Source organism: Leptonychotes weddellii, chromosome 6, assembly GCF_054177405.1.
Source record: "Leptonychotes weddellii isolate Sample4059 chromosome 6, ASM5417740v2, whole genome shotgun sequence".
In the NCBI taxonomy this organism is placed as follows: domain Eukaryota; kingdom Metazoa; phylum Chordata; class Mammalia; order Carnivora; family Phocidae; genus Leptonychotes; species Leptonychotes weddellii.
This window is the reverse complement of record NC_138374.1, coordinates 78,267,834-78,286,834: the sequence shown is the minus strand read 5'-3', so window position 1 is coordinate 78,286,834 and position 19,001 is coordinate 78,267,834. Positions and strand designations below refer to the sequence as shown.

Below are 19,001 nucleotides of genomic sequence, written 5' to 3'. Positions count from 1 at the left end.
TTATTTCTCATTCTTCTCACACAGCAGCGCGACCTGCATTGTGATCCAGTGACTAGGAGGTGTCTTCGTGGATAAATACACAGAGGTTAGAAAGTTCGAGGGTAAGCCAGTGGTTGTCAAAATTCTTGACCGCTCAGGTGTCTGATAGATGGGGCATTCGAACGTGTAGAGCTCGGAATCTGTCTGCTCAGAAGCATTTGCTCTTTCAGTAGAAATCTTAAAAAGAAAAAGAAAAAATTCCAATGGTCACGTTGCAAACCAGGAGCTCCCATCTTTCATGTGCTAGATTTGGGGGACGGTTGTAAATTGCACGCATTTCCAGTTAGTGGTTCTGTGGCTGCGCATGCAGGTTATGCCAGAGACTAGAACTTTCCGGCTGACCCGTCAGGACTGCCCAGAACGTAGTCTTGAAAAGCAACATTGGATGTTGGCATAGCATTTATTTCAGATGGTAACAGTATGTTGGGCTATTTTAAATGTTGTTTGTCATCTGAAATATATCATCAGACGTCTCAGGGAAGCCACAGGGAGTAGGGATTGGAGGGACAGCCTGCTGTCCCCGAGGGAAACCCTGGGGGCTTGACTTGGTGGTAGACACGGGGTTACCTTTGTTGGCAAGAAGTAGATTTCCGGAAAATCACAGCACAGCTCACGAGGCGGCAAGTCTTCTAGAACTTTTTGTTCATGATTCCACCTTGCCCCCTCGATGAATAAACCAAAAATGTGAACTCCCATGTGTGTGCTGTCTGTGCCCTAAGATCAAAGAGAGGTGGCGTCAGTGGGTCCCCGAGCACAACACTGCCTTTCCCAGCAGCTGTCTGCCGCAGGGTCTGGGAGGGGACGGAGCACTTCCTGCCCAGCCCAGCCCGGGGTGTCTGCCCAGGTTTTCAGTCTTCCTGGTCCGTGAGGGCTGCTGCTGTTCATCTCAGTCCTGCACGTTCCCCGTGCTTTTGTGCGTCGCAGCGGCCCCCGTGAACAACCGTACGGCTAGCCATGGCCCTCAGTTGAGTTCTCAGGTATAAATCCAAGCCAAAAGAGGATTTATGTCCATCAGTATAATGCTAAAGCAGCTCTGATCATAACAGTCCTGCCCAGACGACAGCCCTCCAGGCCCGCAGGGGGAGCTCAGTCGTACACGGACACAACGGGACCCTGCAGAGCCATGGATCTCGCACACTAGCCGTGGAGCACGAACAGCCAGGCGTGGGAGGGTCCAGACTGCATGGTCCTGCTCACGGGGAGTCGGAACTAGGAGACGCAGCGGAGGCTGAGAAAGGCCAGAACAGGGACCACCTGGGAGGGGACGTCCCCCTGGAGGGGTGCTGGCTGCACTCGTTTATGGCCTGATGGGGGGCTGAGTGGAATACCTGTGTTCTTTATAGGTTGTGCCTCGGTGAAAATAAACACAAGGTAGTAAAAGGGCAATAAAATAAACTCCCAGAAAGCAGAAGGAACTAAAAAGGTAAACAGAAAACACCACTAGAGTTAATAAAGGCAAAATTTGGTGTATTTGATAAATAGACAAACTTGACCAGTTTAAATTAGGAAAAAAATAGAAATGAGTAGAAGGATGTATAATAAAGAATTTGGGGGACACCTGGGTGGCTCAGTCAGTTAAGCATCTGCCTTCGGTTCAGGTTGTGATCCTGGGATCCTGGGATTGAGCCCCGCATTGGGCTCCCTGCTCCGCGGGGAGCCTGCTTGTCCCTCCCCCTCTGCCACTCTCCCTGCTGTCTCTCTTTCTCAAATAAATACAATCTTAAAAAAACTTTTTTTGGTTTGCCTTCTCTCTGGTTCCTGGGAGGTGATCTCTGGATCCCAGGATTTTATTCCTGGGACCACCCCCTGCAGGCTTGGTCCCCAGAGAGTTTATGCTAATGAGATGGCTCAGGATGGGGGCTGGCCATGCAGAAAGAGCGAACATAAGATTAGGGGTTGGGACATTGAGCCAGGTGACATCAGGCCGACTTCCAGGGATGGGAGAAGCCATGTGGGGCAGTGATTCACTTAAATATGGCTATGTAGTGAAACCCCAGTCAGAAACTCTGAACACCGAAGCTCAGGTGAGCACTCTATCCTGTCATTCTACATCGACACTAGGAGGTAACACATCCCTGAGGGCATGGAAGCTTTGTGTCTGGGACCCTCCCAGTCCTAGATTCTGCCCTATGTCTCTCTTTGGCTAGTTTTGATTTGAATCCTTTTGCGATAATAAAACTGTAATTGTAAGTGTAGCGCTTTCCTGGAGTCCTACCAGTCTTTCTAGCAAATGATTAAACCTGAGGGTGGCTTTAAGGAAACCCCAAACTTGCAGTTGGTGTCCTTACCTCAAGTTTGAATAACCGCAGGTGAGAGAGCAAACAACAGAGAGTAAGATGTAGGGCATTAAAAATCCTGTTCACAATAGCAACAATTATAAACACTTAGGAAAACAGTGTAACCATACATTTTTAAGACCAGTGTGAAGAAAACAAAACCTGAATAAATGGAAAAACAAACCATGTTCCTATATGGAAAGACTCAAACAGATAGCAATTCTCCCCCGAATTTATACATAAATGTACAGCAAGCTGATCAAAATCCCAAGTTAAAAAATGAAACGTAATAGGCCTAGTGTCAAATTCATCTCGAAGAGAAAGCACACACAAGACTGTTTTCAAAAGGGACGATGAGGTCATGGATTTGAAACATTTGTGTCATTACCGAGTCAATGCTATCCCTATCAAAATCCCAATAACATTTTTTGCAGCCACAGAGAAATCCATCCTAAAATTCATAAGGAATCTCAAGGACAACTGAGTAAAAATAATCTTGAAGAAAAAAGTTGGAGGTCTTACTCTTCCTGAAGTTTATAATAAAGTGATGGTAATCCAAACGGTGCGCTATTGGCAAAAAGATGGACGTATAGAGCAATGGGACAGAACAGAGAACCCAGAAATAAACAGGTTCGAATGATTTGCAATAAAGGTGCTAAGATATTCAATGGGGAAAGGACAGGTCCCTTCAACAAATGGCACTGGGAAAACTGGACATCAGCACACCGCACAGACCATGAACTCAAAAGACCTAAACTTAAGAGCTAAAACTATTAAAACTCTTAGAAGAAACGTGGCAGACAGCTTTGTGACTTGGGGCTTGTTGGTAATTTCTGAGCTGTGACAACCTTGTGCTACATCACAATGAACAACTTCTGTGCATCGAAGGACGCTGTCCTGGAGTGGAGAGGTAACCCACAGGACCGAGGAAAATCCTTGCAAGCCACACATCCAATGAGAAATTAATACCAGACTACATAAGGAACTCCTACAACTCAACAACAAAATATCCTGGTGAAAAAACGGGCAAAGGACTTGAATAGATATCCTCCAAAGAGGATGCACAGACGGCCAACGAGCACACGAAGGGTGCTCAGCATCACTCATCACTGCGGAAACGCACATCAAAACTGCAGTGAGACCCCCACCTCACATCCACTGGGATGGCTACTATCACAACACAGAAAATGACGTGTGGGCGAGGATGTGGGGGAACCCCTGGGCACGGTTGGTGGGAATGCAGACTGGTGCAGCCACTCTGGAGAACAGTATGGAGGCTCCTCAAAAAAGGTGAACAGAACTGCCAAATGATCAATCCCACTCCTAGACACGCACCCAAATTAATTGAAAGCAGGGACTCAAATACTTGCACAGCCAAGTTCACAGAAACTATTCACGATAGATGGGATGAGAGCAACCCAGGTGACCACTGGCAGGGGAGGTGTGCAGCTGTGGACTGATCATCCCGTCCCCCCGATCCCGGCGTTGAAGCCCCATCACCCAGCGCGGCTGAATTTAGAGAGGCGGCCTCTAAGGAGGTAATTAGGGTTACGTGAAGTTGCACGGTGGGGTCCAGATCCAGTAGGATTAGCGCCTCGAGAAAAGAGAGCAGACAGCTCGCTTTCTCCACATATCTACATGGAGGAAAGTTCTGGAGACGGACCCTGAGTGTGCATAATGCCACAGAACTGTACACTTAGAACTGGTTAAGAAGTTTTACATTATGTATATTTTACATTTCACAAGTGTGAAAAAGTAATAATTCGCTTAAGGAAAAAAAGGGAGAAAATGAGGATTTGCGCATACCTTTAGGACTCACACAGCACCTGGCCCAGGGGAAGGCTGTGGACAGGCTGAGGAGGGAGTGGCTGGTTGGACAAACGGACATTCACTCTGTTTTAAGCGTGCCAGTACCTTAAAGGCCCTCCTGGCGATGTTGAGTTTCTTTTGGATGATTATGGAGAACTCGTCGTCTCTGATGTCACTGGTGTCCGAGGTCACGTGGTGGGTAAAAGTGAGGGTGTCTGTGGAGATTCCTTGGGACCTTCCGTAGTCTTGAAGCACAGCAGTAAGAAAGGCTTTGGAGACAAACACACACCAACCAGTTCCCTGGGGGTCTGGGGGATCAGGGGCCGTGCCCTTCCCAAGGGTTCCTGGGGGTTGGGGGAGCAACAAAGCTGGGTCCCAGGGACAGTATAAGACCCGAGGGTGTCAGAGTCTTTCTCAAGAAATGGCTTCCAGGCACTGGGCAAAGGAAGGCATGTGTCCTCTGGAGTTGCTAAGCTGTGGTGGCTGTTTGTCCCCTTGGTTGCACAAGAAATGCTGTGTGCAGTGGGAAAAGGAGACCCAGACACAGTGGGAACAGAGCTAGGATAGGGGGAGGCAGGCTGAGAGTAACACAGGTCACCTGGAACCACCGCTCCTGAAGCCCAACCCCTTGACTTCCTTTCCACTCGTCTGAGCCTAGAACTTACTCTGTTTTGCTCAGGTTTGGATTGCATTCTGTGTCTGAATACCAACACTCCTAACATAGCTCCTCACCTCCTGGTTTAATCCATCCTGCATACGTTGCCCGGAACTTCACGCCCCTGCCCAGAATCCACCACACCAGCACTCACAGAGGGAATTTTAGTGCCTCCTCTGGGCAGTCGAGCCCCTGCCATGCAGCCCGCGCCCTCTACTCGCTGCTGTGGGCACCTCACGTGGTGTCCATGCACCTGCCACCTGCCTGGGACAGCCTTTCTCCAAGTTCCCTGTAACTTTCTGAGGCCGCCTGTGCTGGCCAGCCTGAAGGGCTCCTGTCCTCCTCCGTGGCCTCTCAGGGCTCTGCAGGCTCCGGGAGAGGGGACTGCTTTTGGCAGCAGCTGTCCCGCGGTGGCCCGAGCATCCCGCGATGCTGCCCCGCCGTCTGTGGATGAGTTCCAGCCCCGAATGGCCAACCACCCACTGGCCATTGTGTTGTCTTCTCCGAATGTCTCCGACTGGCCAGGTGGCTGTCCCCTCACTGCTCGTCACTTCGCTCCTCCCCCTGCATCTGGATTTCAGTAAAGGACGTCAGTGTCCACCCAGCTGTCCGAGCCATTCCAAACCCTCTGCTCCCTTGGGGTCCATGTAGGACTGTTGTCCAGGTCCCCTCCGGGCCACCACCAATTCCTGCCTGGAGAATAAAGCAGACTCCAAACTGCCTGGGACCCAGACTCCACCCATGCTGCTCCCTGGCCTGAAATGTGGCCGTGGCCCCTGGGCCGCAGGAGGGGGCAGACTCCCCAGTGGGCCCTATGCGCCCCAGAGCTGGCCCACGTCCACCTTTCCAGCTTCACCCAACACTGTTTGCCCGCTGTGGGGCTTGCGCTCGGCCGTGGGAACCTTCCACCTCCCTAGTGTGCTCTTCCCCTCTCGTATCTGGCCCTTCGGCTCCAACACTCAGTTCCCAGTTCAGCGCCACGAGGACACACGTGGATTTCCAAGTCAGACCCACCACGTTCCTAACTCGCCACAGGTGTGTCTGGCTGTGTGACTTTGGGAAAACCACCTAACTTTGCGCCACAGCTTTCCTCTCTGAGAACAGGGATGATATGAAGGACCCCGTAAGATGATCATGAGACCTGATGAGCTTGTGTCCACAATGTCCTCAGAACAGCCCCTGGCTCAGTGTGCAAGTATCGCGTCAGTGTGCAAGTATCGTCCTTCCACCTGCACGCACCTGGACGTGCCTCACGGGCAGTAAGCTGTTCCTGAATCGCCTTCCCTGACCTTCGTATCTGTCCCCCCATGTTGTGCTCCAGAAGTATTCCTTTGTTCATTTATTCATATATATTCACACAGAAAATCACTTAATCATTCTTCAAAGATTTGCCAAGAGGTTTTTAGGTGCTGGGGGCTGTATTAGGTGCTAGGGATATGACAGGGTGTGAGGACAGACCTGGGCCTGCCCTCACAGTGCTTACAATTTAGGGTTTCCCCTTTGCCACCTCATCACACCCCCAACCACATGCTGTTGGAACGAGGTTGGCTGTGCTGAGCATGGCGCCCAAGACCCAGCACCATTTATTAATCAATGAAAATGGCTGAAGCACAGATTCAACCCGTCAGGCAGGTACCCACCTCCACGAGTCCTGATAAAAGGTAGTGGCCTCTGAGAGGGATGTGGTGTTGGCCTCGGGACTCACAGATCAATGGCCTACAGGTCTGGCAAGGTGCAGGTGCAGTCTGGCGGTGGTAGGGGTGAGGAAAGGAAGAGGGTGGGAGGGAGAGAGACCTCCCTGGTGCAGGGTGCCTGTGGGATGCAGGGTCTCATGCTGGAGGGGAGGAGGAGGGGGGCCGGCAGTGGGGGGCCTGGGCACAGACTCGCCTGTGTTCTCACACTCACCTTGTGGAAAGAAGAAAGCTGGGAGCCAGTATTTTGCAGGAAATCCTTCAGAGAAATCACTGTGCTCATCTTCAGGGCATGTGGGGGTTTGGGTAGGTGATGGAATGGAATGCTTCCAGGTTGTGACAAATCTCATATACCTGTTGGAGGCAGACCAGGGGCCGAGAGGTCAAGGGCTCCGCCATCACACGCGTTCTGCCTCCATCCCTCTGAGGCCCCTCCTTCCCTTTTCATCTCAAGCTCTCCCCACTCAGGACCCAATCTTGCACTTTAGTGAGGACCAGCTGTGGTTTGGACGTGCCGGGAAGCCATGGATTTGGGTGATGAGGGGTGTTGCTCTGCAGGGGGGTCCTGGCTGTGCCCTGAGGAATCTGTGGATTGTTCCAGAGTTGCTGTTTCTCTAAGAGGATGTGGCCCAGCACTCAGAGTTACATGGCCCGAGAGGCAGTTTGGAACCAGATTTTCTGGGTTCAAATCTCAATACTCCCACTTTCAGGGTACGAAGCACTGGGCAAGCTACTTCATGTCTTGTGCCTCTGTTTGCTCATGTCCACAGTGAGGGTAATGGAGGCCAGAACCTCCTGTGTGTCACAGGGCCACTGTGACAGGTACGTGAGGACGTGGGAGAGGCACTCCTGGAGTGTTGGCTGCTCTCGTGTTCGACTGATTTTGATTTACGTATTAAACACATTTAAAAATGACACATAACAGATTCTCCTTTCCTTTTGCGTTTCCCCCTGCTAGTTTCCCAGGACACAGTGTAGAGTAACAGAAGGAGTCAGGTACCAGGTCCGGGCCTGTCCATCCCTTAGAGTGGACGGACTGCAGATAGGACCCTCAGCACCCCATGTGTCTCCAGGCCTTCATCCTAAACTAAAGACAGCAGTCCCCTTTGCTAAATTCACATGCTGCTCTGAGAACCGCAAAGACCAAGCATATGAAATTACATGGTAAACCATTAAGCTCTAAGCCCAAATAAGGAAGAGACACAAAGTGGCTTCTGTCCATACCGATGATGTATTGCAGTGTAAGCCATTTTGGCCCAAGTATTGAAGAAATTCACTCGCTGGATGAGATCATTAACCCAGGAACTCAGGGGCTTACAGGACTTGTAGGCATGTTTCTGTTGGGATTTAGAGACAGGCACATCATTTTTTAAGCACTTATCTTTGGGGTTATCGGAAATGTATCTGCCAACTTTGGTAATGTACGCAATTTCCAGGGAGAAATAACTTGGCAGGAGGAGGCCATTTTCCAGCCGAGAGCACATGAGAAATAGGAATACCCAGGGAGAACAGCATTATCTTAACTGTGCCTTGGACAGAACACCTGCTGTTTCCATCCTGGCTGAAGGCTTTCATCACTCTCCTCAAGTCCTTTGATCTTCTCCTTTCCCCTTCTCTGGGCAGCTTAACTTTACTTGCCATTAGATGTGAGCAATTTCAACACCCTGGCCTTTCCCTATACCAAATCCTATAAACCCATCCACTGCCTACTGTTGAATTGCTGTGCTCCTTCCAGTTCTGAGTCGACCTGACCTGCCCATGCTCTGCAAAGCCTTTCTGGAGTATTTCCTCTCTTCTGTAGCTTCAGCTTTCCATTCTCCACCCTGTTTATTAACGTGTGATTCTATCCTAAATACACAGCCACCCGACACTCAATCCTACTTGTTTGATTCTCAACAAAATACTAGCAATTCAGGAACACATTAAAAGGATTATAAACCATGATCAAGTGGGATTCACCCTGGGATGCAAGGATGGTTCGATATAGGCAAATCAATAAATGTAATGTACCACATAAACTGAATGAAGAATAAAAATCATATTTCAATAGATGTAGGAAAAGCATTTGACAGAATTCGACATCCTTTCATGATAAAAACACTTAAATTAGGTATAGAAGAAATGTTCCTCAGCATAATAAAGGCCACATATGACAAGCCCATAGCTAACATCATATTGAATAGTGAAAGGTTAAAAGCCTTTCCTCTAGGATCAAGAATGAGACAAGGATGTCCACTCTCACCATTTCTATTCAACATAGTATAGAATGTCCTAGCCGTAGCAATTAGGCAAGAAAAAGAAATAAAAAGCATACAAATTCAGAAGGAAGAAGTAAAATTGTCTCTGCAGAGGACATCATCTTATATATAGAAAACCCTAAAGATTCGAAAAAACTGTTAGAATAAATTAATTCAGTAAAGTTGGAGGATATAAAATCAACATAGAGAAATTAGTCGTGTTCCTACACACTGACAACAAACTATCTGAAAGAGAAATTAAGAAAGCAATCCTATCAACAATAGCATCAAAAATAACAAAATACTTAGGACTAAATTTGAACAAGGAGATAAAAGATCTATACACTAAAAACTGATGAAAGACCTTGAGGAAGACACAAATAAATGGGAAGATTTCCTGTCTTCTTGGATTGGAAGAATATTGTGAAAATGTCTATGCTACCCCAAGTATCTACAGATTCAATACAATCCCGATAAAAATTCCCATGGCATTTTTCACAGAAATAGAAAAAGTTTCCCAAAATTTGTATGGAACTACAAAAGACCCCGCATGGCCAAAGCAACTCTAAAAAAGAAGATCCAAGCTGGAGGCATCACACTTCTTGATTTTAAGCTCTATTACAAAATTGTAGTAATAAGAACAATATGGTACTGGCATAAATATAGGCACATAGACCAGTGGAACAGAATAGAGAGCCCAGACATAAACCCAGTCATGTATGGTCAACTAATTTTTGACAACGGTGCTAAGAATACAAACTGGGGTAAGGAGAGTCTCTTCAACAAACGAAGCTGGGAAAACAGGATATCTACATGCAAAACAATGGCATAGGATCCCTATCTTACACCTCTCATAAAAGTAGAAATGGATCAAAGACTTAAATGTGAAATCTGAAACCATAAAACTTCTAGAAGAAAACATATGGAGAAAAGATCCTTGACATTGGTCTTGGCAATGATTTCTTGGGTAAGACACCAGAGCAACGGTCAACAAAAGCTAAATAAACAAGTGGGGCTATATTCCTTCTGCACAGCAAAGGAAACAACCAATAAATTGGAAAAGCAACTTACAGAACGGGAGAAAATATTCACAAGCCTGACAAGGGGTTAAATCCAAAACATATAAAGCACTCATCCAACTCAACAGTGAAAAAACAACAATCCAAGTAAAAAATGGGTGAATGGCCTGCAGAGACATTTTCCCAAGGAAGATACACAAATGGCCAACAGGTACATGAAAAGGTGCTCCACATGACCAGTTATCAGGGAAATGCAAACCAAACCCCCAGGAGATATCACCCCAAACCTGGTAGGATGGTTGTCATCAAAAAGACAGGTGATGACAAGTATTGGTGACAATGTGGAAAAAGGAAACCCTTACACATTGTTGCTGGGAATTCAAAATGGTTCATTTATTTTATTTTATTTTATTTTTTATTTTTATTTTTTTTATTTATTTATTTTTATTTGAGAGAGAGAGAATGAGAGACAGAGAGCATGAGAGGGAGGAGGGTCAGAGGGAGAAGCAGACCCCCTGCTGAGCAGGGAGCCCGATGCGGGACTCGATCCCGGGACTCCAGGACCATGACCTGAACCGAAGGCAGTCGCTTAACCAACTGAGCCACCCAGGCGCCCCTCATTTATTTTATTTTAGAAAGAGCAATTACACCTGTGTGAGCGGGGAGGGGGAAGAGGGAGAGGGAGAGAATCTCAAGCAGAGTTCGTGCTGATCGTGGAGCCCCACGCAGGGCTCAGTCCCACGATCCTGAGATCATGACCTGAGCTGAAACCAAGAGTTGGACACTTAACTGACTGAGCCACCCAGGCGCCCCTAAAATGATTGTCATGATGGAAAACAGTATGGTAGTTCCTCAAATATTAAAACTTGAACTACCACGTGACCCAGCAATCCCACTCCTGGTTATGTATCTGAAGGAACTGAAATCAGTGTTTTGAAGAGAAATCTGCAGTCCCATGTTCGTCACAGCTTTAGTCACAACAGCCCAGATATGGAAGCAACCTAAGTGTCTTTCGATGAATGACTGGAAAAGGAAAATGTGATATATACACACAATCAAATATTATTCACCATAAAAAAGGAAGGAAATCCTGCCATTTGCAACAACATGGATGAACCTGCAGGGCCTTATGCTAAGTGAAATAAGCCAGACAGAGGAAGATAAATGCGGTATCACTAATGTGTGGAATCTAAAAAAAGAAAAGCCAGTTTTGTGGAGACAGAGAATAAGATGGTGGCTGCTAGGGGTCGGGGAGGGGGAAATGGGGTTGATGGTGGTCAGGGGACACAGATTTTCAGTTATAAGAAGAATCTGTTGAGGAACTGGTGGACAACGTGGTGAGTGTAGTCAATAACGTGGTGTCGTGCACTCGGACATTGCTGCGAGTAGATCACGAGCATTCTCACCAGCATGCACACAAACCAGAGTTAACTATATTACCTGTGATGTTCATTATCTTGATCTTTGCAATCACTCTACAATGTTTATCAAATCATCACATAGTATACTTTCAATATATACAATTATATTTGTCAGTTATTCCTCAATAAAGTTAAAAAAAAATCCTACTTGTTGTGGGGGAATAGAAAGGTCCCTCAGCCCTCGCCCCATGACCCCCCCTTTTCTTTATGGTCTGGTTTCTTTTTTTTTTTTTTAAAGATTTTATTTATTTATTTGACAGAGAGAGAGAGAGACAGTGAGAGAGGGAACACAAGCAGGGGGAGTGGAGAGGGAGAAGCAGGCTTCCCGCAGAGCAGGGAGCCCGATGCGGGGCTCGATCCCAGGACCCTGGGATCACGACCTGAGCCGAAGGCAGCCGCTTAACCGACTGAGCCACCCAGGCGCCCCTATGGTCTGGTTTCTTGACAAATTCACTGGTTCCTGCCCCTTCTTCTTACCGACTCTGAACCTATCGCCTTTGGTGCTTCTTCAGAAGTCGCCAGTGACCTTCTACTTTTCTTATTCATGACTCCACCCCCACGCCCCCACCTGTCCTGCTTTGCACCTGTTCTCTGCAGGTCACCTCTGCCCTCACTCTTGCCCTGGCTTCCGTGACCACTTTCAATCCTAACTTCCTCTCTTATTCTCACTGGCTCCTCAGCTCCTCCCCCCCACTTTGGGTTGGTGTCGTCTAGACCATCCCTCTTCTCTTCCTACTTCAGCTTCTTCCAGAGCTGATCCGGGACTGTGGTTTCCACTTTGTCAAGGCAATCCCTAACCTACTTTCTGTCTCTGGATTTCCCTGTTCTGGACATTTCCTGGAAATGTAATCCTACCACATGTGGTCCTCTGTGGCTGCCTTCCCTCACTCGGCATCAGGTTTTCAAGGTTAATCTATGCTGTAGCACGTGTCAGTACATCTGTCCTGTGGATGGGTAAAATTCCACTGCATACATGTGTTTGTGTATATTGATGTGATCTACGTATCTACCATATTGTTTGTCCATTCATCAGGAATGTTGGAGTTGTTTCTATCTTCTCGCTGCTAGGAACATTCAAGGCAAGTTTTTGTGTGGCTATGTTGTAATTTCTCTTGGGTATATACCTAGGAGTGGAATTGCTGGGTCAAATGGTAATGCTGTTTAACTTTTTGAGGAACTTACAGATCATTCTCCACAGTGGCCACACCATTTTACATTCCCAGGAGCAGTATATAAGGATTCCCATTTCTCCATATGTTTATTATCTGCCTTTTTGATTCTACTCATCCTGGTGGGCATGAAACTGTAGCTCATTGGGGTTTTGATTTGCATTTTCCTGATGACAACTGATGTTAAGCATCCTTTCATGTGTCTATATAGGTTTTTAATCTGGTGCAAGAGTCAGGGTTTGAGGGAGGGCTAGTATAAAGGGAGAATTTACCTTCTGGAGCAATGGTTTTGTGTTCAACATCATCTGACCTTTTCAACAATCCTTGTTCACTTCCTCCTCCATGCTACCAGAACTTCATGGCTGATTTTATTCCTGTTTTAATAAATTTTCTGTTTCTAAAACTTTGTTTTCTGCTTAAAGCTAAGACCCAGTAATCATTTCATCTTTTGTTTTTAATTTTTAATTTAAAAGTGTCATTCAGTTTTTTTCTATCCGCAAAAAGCAACATATTCTCATTGTAGAAGTGTGAAAATATAGAGAGGATAAGGCAGAAATAGAAATCACTCATACTTCTATCACCTAGAGAAAATTTATTTTTGTATATTTTCTTCCAGTTATCTCCATATATACACACATATATAGTTGATTCGCCTTATTTGCAGTAAATTTTCATGAACACTACATTAGTGAACACTGAAATATTGCTCCTGATCGATCACCTTTGTCACCCAGTCAGTAAATCATCTTGTTTTATGTGTGTTTTGTGTTTAAAGACCTCTACATAGTATTGATTTCATGAATACTGAACTCATGGCCAATAGCAGTATAATTCATGGGTGAACAAAGCTCTCTAACACATGTATTTCCTCCATAAAGCACAGTACAGCCTTCTGTGTGGGAACACTACACAGCATTTCAGCACTATGCTTGGGAGCCATTCAAAGTAGTAAAATCACCAATACAAAGCACAAAGATGTGAAAAATGCAGCACTAAACAGATTGTGAAAAGAAAAAACAAGAAAGAGAAGATCGCCTTTTTGATCTCAGCTGGGAATGTGCATGTAGGGGGAGTGCCATTTTTCCCACTGTACATGTGTGTAAATGACTATCAAAGCACCAGGAGTACAATTTTGGAGTTAGAAATAATTCTTAGGGGCACCTGGGTGGCTTAGTTGGTTGAGCGTCCAACTTGTAATTTCGGCTCAGGTCATGATCTCATGGGTTGTTGATTGAGCCCCATGACAGGCTCCGTGCTCAGTGAAGAGTCTGCTTGAGATTCCCCCGCCCGCCCCTCCCCCTGACTTGTGCTCTCTAAAATGAAATCTTTAAATAATTTTTAACAGGCAGGCAAATTTGCAAAGATGTAATTCATGAATAAAAAGGATTGACTTGGCAAGGGTTCGTGAGGATGTGCGGACCATCCGTGGGAGGGAGGGAAGAGGAGCAGACCCCACCCCAGGCACCCCAGGCGTGGGAGACCCACACAGATAAAACAAATCCCCAAAACATTTGGCTCTGAAAACCAGAAGGGCCAAACTTTGTGAGTTCTCACAATCAGTGGGGCTTAACACCTGGAACTTTAAAAAAAATCAGCAAGTTTGGCTCTGGGAGAGCAGGGAGGGTGAGAGGAAACCGAGTCCCTGCCCTTAAAGAGAGAGAACACATAGCCTGTGGAGACAGAGTGCAGGAGCAACGGTTTGAAGAACACCTGGGGCCTGTGGGAGGGAGATTTGTTTATTCATCACAGAGCCTGTGCTGGAGGGACAGAGATCCTCAGGAGACCCATCCAGGGACAAAGGAGCTGGCAGACACCATTTCCCTCCCCCAGCCCACAGACACCTGTGGGAACAGCACAGCTGGATCGCTCCCCACCGAGGATGCTAACAGTGCGCTCTGCCCCCCCACACTCCTCTTCACACATGCCCCTTCCCGCCAGTCCTCCACCTCAGGTCCCCTCCACGGCAGACCTTGTAGACACTGCTAAGACTATGTACCCCGCACCCCCCACTCTTCTGCAGACCTGCCAGTTTCAACATGCCCTTGGCGGAGCCTGTCAAAGCAGTGCCACAAGCCTGGCAGTGTGTGCATGGCCCAGACAAGGTTCAGCACCACTCCAAAGTGAGTCCTGTCCCAGGGAGAGGGGAAGATAAGCACACACCTGTCTGACTGTGACCCCAGCAGTGGGCTGAGGGCAGGCAGCTGGTCTGACTGCAGGCCCCACCCACGAACAGAAGCTTCTCCGGGGACGACACAGGGACAGGGTCTGCAGTTTGGTGCTACTGCATCTCCGGCAAACGCCTGGTCTGACTCAACTCCAGCCCAAGGCAGCTCTGGAGCAGCCCACTAACACCACGGGCACCAGACTCTGCCCACAACAGGCAGGGAGACATCGCAGACAACAGGACTGAAGGCAAACACATCCCAGCCACAACGGGAGGACACCCCTGGGGCAACACACATAGGAGACACCCCCTGGAGCACCAGGTTCTGGGGAACAGACATTGCACTGCAGGACCTCTTCTTCATAAAGCCACTACTTTCAAGTGCAGGAGATGGAGCTGACTTTCCTAACACAGAGAAACAGACCACACAAGAGACAGAATGAGGAGACAGAGGAATATGTCCCAAATCAAAGAACAGGACAAAATCAGAGCAAGAAATCAAAGTGAAATGGAGATAAGTAACTGATAGAGATACAAAGTAATGCCTGGTAGAGATATAAAGTAATGGTCATACAGATACTAGCTTGAGAAAAGGGTGGAGACCTCTGTGAGACCTTCCACAAAGATAGAAAACAGAAAAGAACCAATCAGATGAAGAACTCAATAACTGAAATTAAAATACACTAGATGGAATAAATAGACTAGAGGAAGCAGAAGCACGGATCAGCCTTCTGGAGGACAGAGACATGGAAAGCAATCAAACTGAAATAGGTGAGAAAGAGTGAGGGGTTGGGGAGGGGCGGTGGGAAGAGACCCAGGGAACTCAGCAACACTGTCAAGAATAATAATAGTTGCATGATTGGGATCCCAGGAGGAGAAGAGAGAGAAAAGGGGAAATGTGTGTGTATAGGAGTCTATTTATTTGAAGAAATAATACTCAGAGAAATGATAACTGAAAACTTCCTGAATCTGGGGAAGGAAAACAGAAATCCAGATCCAGGAGGCACGGAGAACACCCAACAAAACCAACCCAAGGATGTCTGCCCCAAGACACAAAGTAAATAAAAGCAGTGATCCAGAGAGAATTTTAAAAGCAGCAAGAGGAAAGAAAACAGTTGCAAACAAAGGAAACCCCTTAAGTCTATCAGTGGATTTTTCAGCAGAAACTTTGATTATATCCTGCTGCTCCCATCTGGCCCGCAAAGTGCTAAAAGTAAACATCTGCAGCCAAGAATACTCTCTCCAGCAAGGCTATCATTCAGAACAGGAGAGAGAAAAGGTTTCCCAAACAAAAATTAAAGGAATTCATGGCCACTAAACCAGCCCTACAAGAAGTGACAAAGGGGACTCTGAGTGGGAACACAAAAGCAGGAAAACACAAAAGCAGTAAAAATAAGTATACGTGTAAGTATCTCTCAAGGGACTCACAAAATAAAAGGATGTAAAGTATGATGCCATATACCTAAGTCATGGGGAGGAGTAAAAATTTAGTGCTTTTAGAATGGGCTCAAATTTAAGTGACCATCAACTTAATATAGACTCCTATACACATAAGATGTTATATACAAACTCAATGGTAACCACAAATCAAAAACTGGTAATAGAGAGGAACCTGGGTGGCTCAGTCAGTGAAGCGTCTCACTCTTGATTTCAGCTCAGGTCATGATCTCAGGGTGGTGAGATCAAGCCCCATGTTGGGCTCTTTGCTGGGTATGGAGCCTGCTTGAAATTCTCTCCCTCTCCCTTTGCCCCTCCCCCTCACTCTATTTAAAAAAAAAGAGCAAACTCCACAAACGACTGGTAATAGATACGCAAAAAATAGAGAAATCCAAGTATATCACTGAAGAAAACCAACGAACAGAGAAGAACTACAAAAACAATCATAAAATGAGTAACAAAATGCGAGGTGGAGCAAGATGGTGGAGGAGTAGGAGACCTGGATTTCGTCTGGTCCCAGAAATTCAGCTGGATAGGGATCAAACCATTTTGAACACCTACAAACTCAACAGGAGATCGAAGAAAAGAATAGCAGCAACTCTCCGAACAGAAAAGTGACCACTTTCTGGAAGGTAGGACGTGTGGAGAAGTGAATCCACGGTGATATTCGGGAGGATAGACGGCAGGAAGGGGGCCTCTGTCAGCCGCTTCTGGCACGTGATAGAGCTGCGGAGCACAAAATTGGAACTTTTAGAAGTCTTCTCCACTGAGGGACGTTGCTCCAGTGGCTAAGCGGGGAGTGGAACCCTTCCGGGACAGTGTGTTCTCAGGACCCTCGGGGTCACAGGAAGACCAGGGGTGCCTGAGTGTGGCAAAGCTCCCAGGTATTGGAGCAGGGAAGCCGGCTGCAGACACGGAGCCGAGGCGCGGACTCTCAGCTCGGGGTTGCCATAAACCGTGATCCGCGGCACAGTCAGGCCACTGCTCCTCCAGCAGGGACCCAACAAGCAGCAGATCTGGGGAGACTCCCCTTCCTCCCCTGGGAGGAGCGGCATGGGAGCACACCACAGGGATGTGCTGGGCTTGGAGACTCCACACCGAGTCGGGAGTCGGGTGCCAGAGATAGAAAAGCTCGGTCACAGGCTGGGTGAGCACAGAGTGTGGCCGGAGACCAGGGAGACGGGAGTGATGGACTGCTTTTCTCTGGGGGCTCACTGAGGAGCGGGGTCCAGAGTCTGCAGCTCCTCTGGGGCAGAGATTGGGAGGCCACCATTTTCACTCTCATCCTCCAAAGCTGTGCGGAAAGCTTGCAGGGAACAAAAGCTCCTGGGAACAAACCCGAGCAGATTACTTAGTCTGGACCGGCAAGGGCGGGGCAATTCCGCCTCCGGCAAAGACATTTGGAAACCATGGCAACAGGCCCCTCCCCCAGAAGATCAGCAAGAACAGCCAGCCAAGACCAAGTTTACCGATCAAGGAGAACGACAGAACTCCAGCACTAGGGAAATACAGCACAGAGAATTCATGGCTTTTTTTCCCCATGATTCTTTAGTCTTTCAAAGTTAATTTTTTTTAACTGTTTTTTTTTTTTTTGAATTTTTCTTTTTCCCTTTTTCAACCACATCTTATCAATCCCTTTTTTAATAAATATTTTTTATTTTTCATTTTTAGAGTCATATTCTATCCCTTCATACTAGTTACCCTTATTTTTGGTATATATATATAAGTTGCTCTAAAATTTTAAGATACAGTTTCTTCTAACAGATCAAAATATACCCTAAATCTCTAGTGTATGGCTTTGTTCTAGTCTCCTGCCTGATCACATTCTCCCCCCCTTTTTAAATCCTCTTCTTTCTTTTTTCAACCAACTTCTTATCTTATCAATTTCTTTTATAAAACCTTTTATAATTTTCATCTTTACAGTCATATTTCATCTCTTCATTGTATTAATCCTTATTTTTGTACATATATGTTTTTCTTTCTGTAAAATTTTGGTAGGCACTTTCTTCTAACAGATCAAAATACGCCCAAAATCTAGTGTGTGGCACTGATCTATGCCAGCCTGATCATATTTGATCATATTCTGTTTTTTTTTTATCATTTTCTTTTTTCTTTCTTTCCCTTTCTTTACCCCCAGTTGCAGGTCTTTTCTGATTTGTTTAGTGTATATTTTCTGTTAGCATTTTGTTCTCTCATTCATCTATTCTCCTCTGGACAAAATGACAAGCTGGAAAGAATCACCTCAAAAAAAAGAACAAGAGGCAGTACCGACTGCCAGGGACCTAATCAATACGGACATTAGTATGATGTTGGAACTAGAATTCTGAATGATGATTTTAAAGATACTAGCTGGGCTTGAAAAATGCACGGAAGTTATTAGAGAAACCCTTTCTGGAGAAATAAAAGAACTAAAATCTAACCAAGTCGACATCAAAAAGGCTATTAATGAGGTGCAATAAAAAATGGAGGCTCTAACTGCTAGGATAAATGAGGCAGAAGAGAGAATTAGTGATATAGAAGACCAAATGATGGAAAATCAAGAAGCTGAGAAAAAGAGAGATAAACAGCTACTGGATCCCGAGGGCAGAATTCGAGAGATAAGCGATACCATAAGACAAAACAATATTAGGATAATTGGGATCCCAGAAGAAGAAAGAGAGAGAGGGGCAGAAGGTATATTGGAGCAAATTATACCAGAAAACTTCCCAAATTTGGGGAAGGAAACAGGCATCAAAATCCAGGAGGCACAGAGAACCCCCCCCTCAAAGTCAATAAAAATAGGTAATAGTAAAACTTACGGGTCTCAGAGACAAAGAGAAAATCCTGAAAGCAGCTCGGGAGAAGAGATATGTAACCTACAATGGTAGAAACATTAAATTGGCAACAGACCTATCCACAGAGACCTGGCAGGCCAGAAAGGACTGGCAGGATATATTCAGAGCACTAAATGAGAAAAATATGCAGCCAAGAATACTATATCCAGCTAGGCTGTCATTGAAAATAGAAGGAGAGGGACGCCTGGGTAGCTCAGTCGGTTAAGTGTCTGCCTTCGGCTCAGGTCATGATCCCAGGGTCCTGGGATCA

The 19,001-nt window shown here is 46.4% G+C and overlaps 1 protein-coding gene across 1 annotated transcript in view; it reads right to left on the bottom strand.

Moving 5' to 3' along the window:
- The window catches only part of DNAH14 (dynein axonemal heavy chain 14), a 305,056-nt gene continuing 286,055 nt past the window's right edge, over positions 1 to 19,001 (bottom strand). The window contains exons 80-84 of the mRNA XM_081823173.1: positions 7,695 to 7,807; positions 6,685 to 6,824; positions 4,230 to 4,393; positions 607 to 753; positions 1 to 216 (exon numbers count right to left, since the gene is read on the bottom strand). Coding sequence (XP_081679299.1) covers positions 1 to 216; positions 607 to 753; positions 4,230 to 4,393; positions 6,685 to 6,824; positions 7,695 to 7,807 — 780 coding nt within the window. The remainder of the gene's footprint in view (positions 217 to 606; positions 754 to 4,229; positions 4,394 to 6,684; positions 6,825 to 7,694; positions 7,808 to 19,001) is intronic.